The following is a 13,621-nucleotide window of genomic DNA, read 5'->3' as shown; positions in this document are numbered from 1 at the left end:
GATGTGGGCAAGACTGCCTGTGTCTCACTCCCATGAAGGCTAAACTGTGTGATGAGTTCCCTCACCCACGTCTCATCGGCAGCAGCAACCCTCTGAATGGATGACAGCTGAGCACAGATCAGTTCAGAAAATTAGAGCTGCTGATAAGAGGTGGGTGGAGAGGGCACGGCAGATGGGCAGATCAACCAGCTAAAACCTTCTGGGGAGAACTATGTATGTCAATGGGAAACTTATGTATAAAAGGAGTTACTCATGAGGGTGTGGTTAGAGAATGGACCATCATATTCTCTTGTGAACTGATCCATATCATCAATCAGGTCATATCCTCACATGCTTTCTTTTTAATTACTTTGAGAAATTGCTTAATTTGTATTTTTGTGTACCTTGTTTAAGTACTTTTTATTTATTGACGGAAGACTTCTCTAACACATATTTTATTCACTAAAACCTTTCTTTTGAAAGTTACTATTTTTATCACTCTGGTGTACTATTATACACTCGCCAGCCACTTTAAAATGTGCACCTTACCAATACCAGATTGGACCACTTTTGTCCTAAAGAATTATCAAAATTCTTTGTGGCACAGATTCAACAAGCTAGTGGGAACATTGTAGGGATTTTGATCCATATTGACAATAAGCAGTTGCTGCACATATATGATTCAATCCTCCCATTCCACCCATCTCAAAGTGCTGTATTAAACTGAGCGATGGTATCTGTGGAGGTAATTTGAAACCAATGAACGAATTGTTATATTCAAGAAAACAGATTCAGATGATTTGAGCTTTGTGACATGTTGTCATTATTGGTGCATCATTCTGCTGGAAGATGCCTACGTTATTATCAAAAAGGAAAAGACATTGTCACCAATTGGCATTTAAATAATCCTTGATTGGTACTAAGTGGCCCAAAGTGTGCCAGAAAAATATCCCCCCTACCATTACACCATCACCAGAAGCCTGAACCATTGAAATAAGGCAGAATGGAATAATGCTTTTATGTTGTTGATACAAAATTCTGACCTACCATCTAAATGTCATCAGATCAGGCAACATTTTTACAACCTCTTTTTGTCAAAATTTGGTGAACCAATGCAAACTGTTGTCTTGGTGTCTGTTCCTAGCAGGTAGGATTGGCATCTAATATGGACCCTGACTGCTGTAATCTATTTGCTTCAAGGTTCAATTTATATGTGTTCAGAGTCCCTTCTGCATATTTCTGTTGTGATGAGTGGGCATTTGAGGTATTGTTGTCTATTAGCTTGAACACTTTATATTTTCTATTTTTTGAACAGTTCTCTGTAAACCCTAAAAATGGTTGTGCATGATGATCCCAGCAGATCAGCAGTTTATGAAATACTCAGACCAGCCCAAATGGCACGAACAACCATAGATAGTTGCTGAAATTACCTTTCTTCCCTTTTTTGATGCTTGAATTGAACTTCAGCAGGTTGTCTTGTATATGTCTGAATGTCTAATTGCATTGAGTTGCTGCCATAGGACTGGCTAATTGGATATTTGCATATATACATATTATATACTTGCATTATATACATAACAGGCAATTATATAGATGTGCCCGATAATTGTAATTAAAATTAGGGCTTATTTTTGTATGCAATGGAATGGATCACTGGTAATATTTTCCTTCTATTTAGAATGTATCCAGGATCCCGTCACCACTGCAGCCCTTGCAGACACAATCGGCCTCTGACGATTCTTCTCAGTCCATCGTGATTCTGCCACCACTGGGCAGCCACTGGTCATGTAAGCCACTGGAGCATGCAGTGCAGTAAAACAAATAAGAAAAAAAACAGGATTACAGAAAAAATGTTTTCTCTTTTGCCAAGAATCTTTACCTCCTTTTGAATTTTGTATATGTGAGTTAACTTCCACTTAAGGCTGGGTCTACACGGACGTTTTCAAAAACGCATGTAAATGTTTCTACTGAGTTTATATGCGTTTTTATGAATTTTTTTAGCATTTTAAAGCTTGCTTTTAAAATGCTGGAAAACATCTTATGCAGCTTTTTCCAATGTTTTTACCGTCCTTTCCCGCGGTTTTATCACGTTTACGTGCTTAAAAATGCAGGGAAACGCCCTATTGAAACCAATAGAAGTGGTTCTCTGTTTTTACCCACGTTTTTGGAAGTTTTCCAGGGTTAACCCTGTAAGGAGCTGAGGAATTTTGCTGAAGTTAATTATTTTTGTGCTTTTGGTATGTTTTGTAGATGATTGAAATATGTTGAAACTAGTTGTACTCTTCTTATCAGTAAACTAATGTCCTCTTCCCCCTTTTTTGCCTTGAAACTCTCCTTTTCCTCCCTACAGCCATTTATATGTTACCTTGACAAAAATATTTTGTTCTAAGAGAACCACAAGGACATTTGTCATGTCTACTAGTTGTCTGTAGTCATGTGATCATGCACCGATCATGCCTTTGAACTGTTATATAAACTGTGTGCAAACAATAAAGTTTTGAGAGTGATAAAACCACACATTAATTTGCGTGTGTTATGTGCTCTCCCAGGGCTGTAAACAGAAGCTATCAGTGAAAGAGGGACAATTGATCTGGGATCAATAGGAGATCACCTTAACAAACCCCGCCTTTTAATTTCTTAAACGTTGCAAGCAATGGTATAGATAACGCCCATAAACGTGCGTCAAGGAAACATCCTGGTGTAGATCAATATATTGGAACGCATGGGAATTTCAAACATGGGCTTATAAAGCCTCAGGTTAAATGCTGGGGAAAACATTCATGTAGACTAAGTCTAATGCAGAAAGCAGGAAGGTAGGACCCCACTGGGGGGATGCTCTGGCCAGAGCTGCAGACCATGTCCCCCATACAGATCGCAGGCTTGGGGCGGTGGGCATGTTGTGTCTCTGGATGGTTCTGGGCAGGTCCTGGCATCATGACGTCACTCTGGGTGAAGTGTTTTTCCCTTTGAGTGACACAAGGCTCCCTGCGGTGAAAATTAGTGGTCCGTGACATCCAAAAGGTTGGTGACCACTGGTTTAAATGAATAATATATCCAATGAATGATTAAACACTGTCAAACACTTAAAAATGCCTACATATCAAATATTGTCTATAGGCTCTAATACATCCTTTAGGATTTGCAATGATGCTATTAGGTATTTGGGAATTCTCATTACTTCAGACTCACGCAAACTGACTTTACCTATACCCCTCTGTTTAGTAAGCTCCAATCAGGGAGGGAGAAATCCTTCTTCCTGACCCATAAACTGGCTCTGTAATGTAAGGCACAGGAGACTAATTTCAAGTTTGTATCTAGATGGCATTATTGCCCAGTGGACCTACATCGAATCTCCCCATCTATGCCCGACAGATGCTGGCGTTGCCTTTCCCAGATGGGGTTCATAATTCATATTTGGTGGGATTGGCCGGCGATTTTTAGTCTTTAGGAAAAGGTAATTCAACTATATAATGATTGTACAGGGTCTGTCGTCCCTAACACCCCGACGATAACTTTATTATTCATGGTCCCTGGCTCGATTAAATCGATTAAAAAGGGGTACTCTGTCATTTCCTTACAGCTGCCAGGGTTCTCATTCCGAGACTCTGGAAACAGATGTCTGTTCCCTCCAAAAAAGACTGGGTTTCTGAGTTAGAGAAAATCGGACATATGGAGGTAATGGGAGTGGAGGAAGATGGTCGATATGAACAATTTGAACTAACCTGGGCCGTGTGGGACTGATTTAAAGAGTTCCCACAAGTTCAGTCGTATCTGTAGTGGATATTTTAGTAAACATATGAAGAGGTTTTTAATAATTGTGTTATGGCCCTCATAAAGGAATTATCCCCCCCTTTTTCCTAGTCCCCCTCCCTTTTTTATTCCTTTTATTTCTTGTGTTTCAGGCCGATGTTAGTCTTGTTTTTGTTGTTCCCTTCCCCCCCTCCCCTCCTTGTTATTGGTTAAGATGTTAATTTCCAAAGGCAGTAAAGATTTCTCAGGGCATTAGTTTGAAGTGAATATGCCGCTTAAATAGCTTGTTGTGTTTATAATAGGGTGTACCAGCGGACATTAAGGGACAGAGGGCTGGTTCCTTCTCACATATAGATATGTACAAGCTATGTCAGATATCATAAATCAATTACTGTACTTTTTTGGGTTGTTTATTTTTCTTGTTATTATTCAAAGTATGTCTGTTGTGTATGTACCCTGGTTTGTTGATTGTGTTGTTTATATCTGAAAAAACAAAAAAACGATTGAAACAAAAATGCCTACATAAATAAAAACAGTGTTTTTCCAGGTGCGTAAAGAAAGTCCATGTAAACCAAGCCTAAGGTGCACTGCCAGCCCATTCAAAATAAATGTGCTGACTAGTTGCCCAGTCTGTGCGAACTTGAGTAATTTAATGCAGCGCATAGTGCAAAAGGGCCCTATTTCTGTCCCATATTTATTTTCTTCAGTTTTCATAAATTAGTCATTGTGTCTGTACCTGTTCCACAATGATGCTGTTTTCCACTATGTTTCCATCTTGAAGTTGTGTCAAAAAACCTTTCATGGTGGGCATAAAATCAGTGAATGTAGACACCTGAAAAAATAGAGATTCATATAAGGAACATATGTGTAATACATGCATTTGATTTTTATTTTAGAGCACCTCCTTGCCAAAACCACACAGCATGGGAACTAGCAGAACTTGATTATCTTTCATTTTTTTCACTATGCTTTGATCATTTTAATGATATTCTAGACACTTGAGGGCAAAAACAAACTAGATTAATAAGTAAGAAAAAACTAACTGCAATAGGATCAATCTTTTAAACTGGCAATATTAGCATTACCTGGGATAAAAAAAAGTATATGTTAACATGTTTAAAAAAATAGCACACTGTTTACTCCAAGGTATATTAATATAATTTGAAAAGTTGTCAATATATGAAATATGCAACTTTCATTTAAAGTATACCTGGTGATCCTGCAATGAAGGTCCTCGTTTAGACATTTTCTTTAATTATGTTTTAGATTTTACAGATGAACTAAACCTTCTCTTATAGTACAGAGCATAAGGCATTGTCTTAAAACTATTTTGTCTTTAATATTCAAGCAAGGTGAGAAAAGTGAAAAATCATGAAGTAGAATTAGAAGAAGAGTTTATCCTTTACCAGTATTAGGTCAAGGCATTAAGAAACATCTAAGTTTGATTGCTTTCAAGAAGAATTCAAGAACATTTTCACCCTCTAAATAGTAACATGACTAGACAAACTCTTCTTTTGGGATCTTTGTTTTGCGTTATTGTATTTAGATTTAGAACGTGCACATTTAAAGTTGAACTAAAGTCCCACTTTGAAAAATTGGCGATCAAGCAGATTTTTATTGCAGGTATTTTATTGATTGATGTCCAGCTGTCAAACTTCACTGAGATGTGCAGGGCTTATAGACAGGGTTACCTGGCAATACCGGCTTTCCTTGCACATGCCGGAAAAAAATAAACTCCCACCTGGCTGCATGGGAATTATGTCATCCTGGTCACGATAACAGAGGATCATACTTAGGAACAGTGGGATGAAGAAAAAGGGGGCACCCTGCAACAAAATAGGGACAAGCACGTACCACTGGTTTAGTTGTGCTTTAAATGTGGTATATCAATTGTAAAATACTTCTGACAAACAGCCCAGGATGCCTTCAACCAAATTAAGCTATAATTAAACATGGTCCTCTACATTGCAAGAGAGAAAAAAAAAGAATAATTTTTGCCAGAATGTTAATCATTATTTTATGTCACCTTTCCAAATTCTACATTTACAGGCTTCTAATAGCAAATCTCAGAAAACAAGCGCACATTTACAATAGGGAATCCAAAGGTATAGAAATAACATGAAAAAAATGTTCATAGGTATTAGCAAATGTGAAGAATATTAGGTCAACTTACAATTTACTACCTAATAGAGATTTGTAAATAAAATATAGAATTTTGTTTTACAGAGGAAGCTTTTGTATTAAAGAACTTAGAAGAGCTATATGCAAATAACATCCAGTATCCCTCTGATATAAAACAAGAGCTGCCTTTGACTAGTTTCTCATTTCTAAAATGCTAAGTTCTTTGAAAAAAAATTAGTAAAACTTATTTTGAATATAGGACAGTTACAGGTACAAATAAAATGGATGTCTCTTCAGCCCCATCGTGTTCAGTGTTCTTCTGTAGGCTTCTGCCAGTAAAAGCTTGAATTTAGAATCATCAAATGTGAAAATATCAATGGCTTGCTCTCATTCAGGAAAGTTTATTCTCAGCACAGCACAAATATTCTCAGGAAAGGGCTAATGCAGGAATTTCACTTCAAACCCAAAAAAAAGCAATGATGTCTAAATCAGTGATAAACTAGGCACCATTTTATAAAAGTACATTTTTAAAAGTAACTTTCTGGTGTAAATCGATCCGCCAAACCTGGTATTTATGCCTGTTGGAAGTGACAAAAAATGATATTAATAAGACCTGATTATTTGGATAATTCTGCCTCCTGGAAAGCATACTACAAACTACTACTACTGCTGAACAGAGACAATGGCCCTAATTTATCAATGAAATGCACGTACCTACGCACTGCTCAGCAAGATCTATTACCACGAGTCGGTCCCGAGTTCTAGTAAACTCGCCTGCCGGTTTCCTGCAAAAATTAGCAAAGATCTCGAATCCACCAATAAAGGAGATTAGTTTTCAGCTGCCTGATTCAGGAGGAGATGGTAAACTCAATGGTGAAGTGATAGCAATTGATTAGCGCACACCTGCTCCCTGTTCTGTGCGTATCTCCAGTCCATTTTACAGGTCAGTTTGAATCCTTAATGCTTGTTTTTTTTTTTTTTTTTTGTGTAAGTGCTAACATTTGTTGCTCTTGTTGTTTTGATACTTTTTCTTTTGGTTGCAACACTGAAAACTAATTTCTATCAAGTTGTTTAGCAATTCTTCAGCAATATTTTGTCATTTTTTCCACAAGTATTGAGTACAAATGTGTGCATGGTTTCCATTCCAAAGTGCTACTTGACCCCCCTCGTTGCCTTTGTCCCATTGTCACATATTGGTATTTGAATGTATTATGTACATAGTCCTTTTCTGAATAAATTATCATGGTTTTTATTTCTTTTTTTTAATAGTTTGACATTTGCACTCATGTTGATTTGCCAACACACAACTCCTCTATTCATTTGTGGTAGTATTATAGGTTTGTTGTCATTGTGCTGTGCTGCCTGATCTTAGCACTCTTGGAAATGAACAGATTTTGTGTTGTTGCTTACCTTAATGCTCATTAAATACAGGAGTGTATTATGCATTATTTAGGTGTTTACACAAAACAAATAGTACTAGTACTAGTGAATCAAACTTCCAGAGCCAAACCCACTTTGTGCCAAACCTGTTCTTGCTTTTCCATCCCTAAAGGGTGTTTCTGCAGGTTTGAATGACATTTTAGACCTTTGCTCACTATATATATTGACTTACTCACCTCAGTTTGGTAGTGGAAGTACATAAAGTGGATTCCTCCTTTAACCAGAAGCAAAATCATCCATGAATTTTGCTTGTAGCCAAGCCCATGACATCAGAAATCATAGGAACAAATAGGCAATCTTTTCAATTTGAAGCATGTGAAGCGACATGGTCCAAAAAGCCCTCTTTGCCTATTTCTTCCTAAAATTTCTCTTTTCTATGTATATGTATACTTCATATGCACTCATATCTACACATATGTGCATGAGTGCACATGAAGCAAAACAAGCAATATACACATAAAAATAAAAACTTACCTGAACGAAGACTGTGCAAAAGTGCAGCCATTTTTTTCAACCGATTAAACACAGTTCAAGGCGCACATAGCGGGTCCGCCTTGGCGCACAACTATGGGCTACATACTCCTGAAGTTTGGCGCACAACTATGCGCATCAAACAACTGAGTTTTAACAAGACAATTGTGCTGTTTTCAGCCTTTCAAACAATTCAGAAAAAGGAACAGCTTAAAAACAATCACAACTGACTTTTTAACCAACTGACCGATAAGCCCGACCTTGGTACGGGCTAAAAAAAGTTACTATTTTCGATAAGCCCGAGCTTTACTCACTGTATGTAAATACAGTGAGAAAAGTTCGGGTTTTTCGGATCACTTACCTGGTCCCGCTGCGATCGTCCATCCGTCGTGTTCCAGCGTCGTCCTCCAGCGTCGGGTGTCCTCTCCGGGAAGAAGAAGCCGGCCGGCTTCTTCTCCCTCCGTTCTGTCCAGCGTTGCTCGCAAAAAAAAAAATACTCACCTTCTCCCTCTGCTCCTCCGGATACGTCTTCTCTCTTCTGTCTTCAGCCGGCGAGTGCAGTGACGATCACCGGGGTTTCCGGGAAATTTAAAATTTTGTATTGAGTTCCTTTGGATTGAACTCAATACAAAAAATACTGCTATACCAGTACTAGTCTTTGCACGTCACCTGCCACCACCACAAAGTTTTTGTGGGAAACCCAAGACTTGCCGTGGCTTCATCAACCTATACAACATACACTTTGAACTTCAGCCACAAAGTTTCCCCACTGACCAGGCAAAGGTAGCATACTTAATTTTCCTGCTTTCTGGAGAAGCCTTGGCTTAGGCGTTTCTGCTCTGAGAAAGGAAGGATCCATTCACCAGTAATTTTGAAGCCTTCCTGAGCTTCTTTAGGAGGGTTTTTGATGAACCAGCTCATGCCACCTCAGCGGCCTCCTCTGTCTCCACCAAGAGTCACTTGCTGTGGGCCAGTTTGCAGTTAAGTTTCGCACTTTGGTGGCTGAGCTTGCCTGGAATAAGGAAGCACTCCATACTACCTTCTGGCAGGGCCTTTCTGATCATATCAAAGATGAGTTGACTGGTTGAGATTTTCCTGTTGCTTTGGATGACCTTATCTCCTTTGCCACCCAGATTGATATTCGTTTCCAGAAGAAATCCCACTCCCACAAGGTCTTCTCCTCACGACTAGCTCCATCCTTCTAGCGGCCTCTGAAACCTCCAGTCCCCCATTTCTCCTTCATCAGAAGTACCCATGCAACTGGGCAAATCATGTCTATCTCTAGAGGAGAGATCCTGGCGCCTTCTGGTCTCTGCATTTACTGTGGATTTAAAGGACAGTTTATTAAACTTTGCCCACAGAGGCCAGGAAATTTCAGCACCTAGTATGCTCTGAGGGGGGCCTACAAGGTCACTCTTGTCTCCCCTCCCTTCTATACCAATTCAGCTCCACGACAATACGTCCACACTTCCCCCTAAGGCTTTCATTGACTCTGGGGCAGCAGGCAATTTAATTTTGGCTACCCTTGTCAAGGAATTCGCCTGGCCTATTGAGCCACTGGGCCAAATTTATCAAGCAAAATCGGTTGGCCGGTCGTGCATCCGTATTAGCGAGCTGAAATGCAAAGCGATCGCGCTGGTCATCAACTGGATGAGATCGCCAAAGCCGCGCAGCATCGGCAGCTTTACACTGGCGAGCTGGCATCAAAAGTCACTGTTCCCCTAAAAAATCATCCTTTCTAATGGCACACATATCAAACTCACGATTGACATCTTAACAGATCCTCCTTAATCGCGCATCTGAAATCTAATCGCCCTAATTGGCAGATTCGCAACCCCTATTGCCCATTTTGTTATGAAGACAAGCATCCGGCTTGGCAGTGAGATGCGAATGAACGAGCGCATATGACTCCAGCCCGCGGTAAACCGGCTCAATATAACGGCGCGAAATAACGCGCAACCAATATTTTGTGAACTGGTGCCCAAAACTGGACTGCATATTCAAGATGAGGTCTGACCAATGCTTTGTATAGGGACAGGATTATGTATTGATCTCTGCAGTCTTTTCCTCTTTTAATACAAGAAAGTACTTTGCTAGCTTTAGATAATGCAGCTTGACATTGCATGCTACTATTAAGTCTATGATCTACCAGAAGCCCCAGGCCAGATGTTTCCAAGCCCTGGGCCACAAGGGGGCGATACAGCTTGCACAGTAGTGATGTAAGCCCTGAGTCAAGGCGCAAAGTCTAAGCAGTAACCAGGTCTTCCCCAGAACGCCCATATCCTTTTCTGTTTCTGACTCCCCCAAATGTATTACCCCTAGACCAGGGGTCAGCAACCTTTATTATCAAAAGAGCCATTTTTCCCCCTCTTCCACTAAAAAAAAATAGTCTGGAGTCGCAAAACATAACACAGCTTATAAACTTTTTTTTTTAAATTTTAATCCATTTTTAATTTTACCTGTTACAACTGAATACAACAAACAGAAGTGCAGTGTGCATGTGTAGGCCTACTTTAAAATAAATGAACACTAAAATATGCAGACCTTTTTAAAGTTGTTCCGGTATTTGTGTAAAATTAAAATAAAATGTAGCCCACTTTATTATAAAAAACATAGTTGCAGCTTAGCAGTTTTAAAAAAGTAAACAAAAAACTAGGAACGTTTCTTGCATTTCAGTATGCTCTCATCCTATTCGGGTTTCTTTCTCGACCAGCAATCAACTGAAGCACCTGAACATACAATAAAAAACTACATCAGCCCTGGGTCTAAAATAAATGTTTTTTTCTGAAAAATATTAGCCTAATAAATGCTAGTGTTCTGACCTGTTTAATGTGACCTCTGTTTCTGAAGCTCGATGCTGACCTTCCCTATGTCGGGGCTGTAGGATGTGACTTTGATCTTCACACGGGACTGTAGGCTCCCATTTGTGAGGGGGGAGCAATATTTGGACTTTATGAAGTTCATGCTCCAGAAAACTTGCTTGCATAAGTATGTTGAGCCAAAGATTGGCAGGACTCCACATGCATACTTTTTCATGTTCATATATGTGTCGGAAATGGCACTCTATGTTTCAAAAACAAGTTTGTCAGACTTGGGGAGGTTTTCAATATAATTACATTAGTGCTCTTTAGTGAGAGTGGCCTTCTGACGGACGACTTCTTTGAGATCCGCTGTCAGGCTTTTGAACTTGGACACTCATAAGTCTTTATCCACTATGTCGACCAGTTCAATTTCAAGATCGGGCTGACTTATCCCTGTGAATGTGGATATGTTCAGCAAGGATGGGTCGATGTCCAGTGGTGTGACAGGGAAGAACAGAGTTTTTTCCTTTCTGAACTCGCTGAATCTTTCTCCAAATGCAGCTTGCATTTCCATAATTGCACAGTGTAAATAAGCACGATTTATGTGATTGTTCTCTTCTTTGAACTCTCCCAGGGAGGGGAAGTGATAGAGTGTACCTCTCTGTACATCTTTGGCAAACACTGTCATCTTGCGTTCAAACACCAGAATATCCTCAAGCAACTGCAGAGCCGTGCTTCCCTTTCCCTGTAGATTTTTATTCAGCGTGTTTAAGTGACTTTTAGCATTTTAGCACGTTTCCCCTTCACAGCCACTGAACTCTGTTGTGCAGCAGGAGATCTGAAAAAGCACTCTCCACTTCATCCAACAATGAACAAAACTTTTTTGTTCACTATCTTAATAACGAGGTTCATCACTTCCACACATTTACGGGAGAATATTTGAGTGCACAGTGCAAGATGCAGTGAAACATCATCAGCTCTCGATCCAGCAACTTTTGAAGTAAATTCACAAAGCCCTTCTGTGCTCCTCTTATACTGGGTGCACCATCAGTAGACACTGACACCAGGTGAGTGGCGTTATTCCTTTGGCTTTTAGACAACTCAAAACAGCCTCAGAAATGTCCTGTCCCCGCGCTTGGCCCTTTAGCGGTATGAGTTCAATCCGTTCTTCCTGCGGCCCGTCAGAGTTCACACATCTGCATAACAGTGCTGTCTGCTCAATATTGTTTACATCACTTGACTCATCACAGGCAATTGAATATACTTGAGCTGAATTGATGACTTCAATTTGCTTACTGGTGATGTTTGTTGCCATTTTTGTGGTCCTGTCCTTGACAGGCTTTGCAGAGAGAGGCATTTCTTTAATTTTCTTAAAAATTTCCTGTTTGTTTTTGAATTCGGAGTATAGATGCTCTGATATTTTTATGAACAATTCTTTCATGTATTCTCGGTCTATGAACAGCTTCCCCTCTTGATCTTATAAGTAGGGATGAGCGAGCAAGATTTTTAGGCAAGATTTTTAAACTCGACCTCGCGGCGAATTTGGCCGTTCTTGCTTACTGAAATTGTAAGCGAGAAAGGTCAGTGTAAAATCGCCAAAGTTCTATGCATTCATTGATCAAGCTCAGTGTGCGATCCCGGCACTAAAGGTTAAATGGGGACATGTCTCCCTATTCAAAACCTCTAGTGCTCTCTGATTGGCTGAGGAAAGGAAAATCCTGATGACGCTTGTCCCCATTTAACCTCTAGTGCCGGGGATCACACACTGAGCTGATCAATGAATGCAGCCGTTGCACACTCAAGAAGCCGCCTGCAGGTAAAGGCGAGGGTTATAGACATGGATGTGAGGCATATTTTAATTGGCAAATTATAAAAACTAAAATTCGATGTTAAAGTATTACCTCGCACTTCAAGCTTACTTTGCAACAAAATAAACAAAAATGAAATACTAAATAAATAAAAATTAAATTAATAAATAACTGTTATTAGAATACATTCAAAGCATTTTTTTCTTGGAATAGGACTTTAAAGGTGCTTTGTGCAATAATATACTTAATGACAAGAAAATAGTAATTTTGTATAAAAGAAAATGTTTCTTTTTAAAAATTCACTGTGATCATGATCAAATTAATCCAATTCATATGATAGTATACTTATTTACTTAAATGTATGTTTATCATGATTTATTTGTCCCAAGATTAACAGCTCAGGGGTTAGCACTCTGGCCTTTGCAGCGCTAAAGCTGCGTACACACTTCCAATTTTTATCGTTGGAAATGAACGACGAACGAACGACGAACGATCGATTGGGCAAAAATCGTTCGTAAAAAAAGTAACCAACGCCGACGAACGAGAATAGTCGCTGGAAATGAACGACCGGACCGGCGGATCGGACGACGATCGTTTACCATCTATCGTGTGTACAGTCGTTCATTGATCGTTAATGGTCTGAGCATGCGCGGTGAACGAACGTTTGCTCACTTCCTGTGGTGCACGTCACTTCCTGTATCGTTCAAACGATCGCATCTATTGTGTGTACAATATCTGCGAACGATCGTGTCGTTATCTGCATGTACAGGATCGGTGCTATATGATCGTTCGCAGATATCGTGCAGGATCGTTCGTCGATAATTATTGGAAGTGTGTACGTAGCTTTAGTCTTAGGTTCGAATCTCGGCCAGGACTCTATGGAGTTTGCAGGTTCTCCCCGTGTCTGCTAAGGTTCCCTCCCATGTTCTAAAAACATGCAGTTAGGTTAATTGGCTTCCCCAAAAAAATTTACCTTCGACTACATTAATGACATATGACTATGGTAGGGACATAAGATTGTGAGCCCCTTGTGAGGGACAGTTAGTGACATCACTATGGACTTTGTACAGCGCTGCGTAATATGATGATGCTATACAAATACTGTGTATTAATAATAATTTATCAGATGATTAATATATGATTAGTGACTAATCATTATTATATGATTAGTTCCTAATCATAAATTATTCATCTGATAAATAATGCATCATTAGTTGATATAACTTACTCACAAACTTAACTTTTTTCCTG

At 39.5% G+C, this 13,621-nt stretch overlaps 1 protein-coding gene across 19 annotated transcripts in view; it reads right to left on the bottom strand.

Annotated features, from left to right (window-relative positions):
• Window positions 1–13,621, bottom strand: part of TERT (telomerase reverse transcriptase) — a 292,351-nt gene that overhangs the window by 160,126 nt on the left and 118,604 nt on the right. For all 19 annotated transcript variants that reach the window (XR_011920876.1, XR_011920877.1, XR_011920878.1 and 16 more), the window contains one exon: window positions 4,466–4,561. Coding sequence is in view for 14 of the 19 variants with exons in the window: in XM_072411989.1 (XP_072268090.1) it covers window positions 4,466–4,561 (96 nt within the window). In the remaining 5 variants the exon portion in view is untranslated. The remainder of the gene's footprint in view (window positions 1–4,465; window positions 4,562–13,621) is intronic.

This window comes from Pyxicephalus adspersus, chromosome 5 (genome assembly GCF_032062135.1).
Source record: "Pyxicephalus adspersus chromosome 5, UCB_Pads_2.0, whole genome shotgun sequence".
NCBI classification, from domain to species: domain Eukaryota; kingdom Metazoa; phylum Chordata; class Amphibia; order Anura; family Pyxicephalidae; genus Pyxicephalus; species Pyxicephalus adspersus.
Note: the sequence above shows the minus strand (reverse complement) of the source record. Positions and strands in the feature narration are given on the sequence as shown.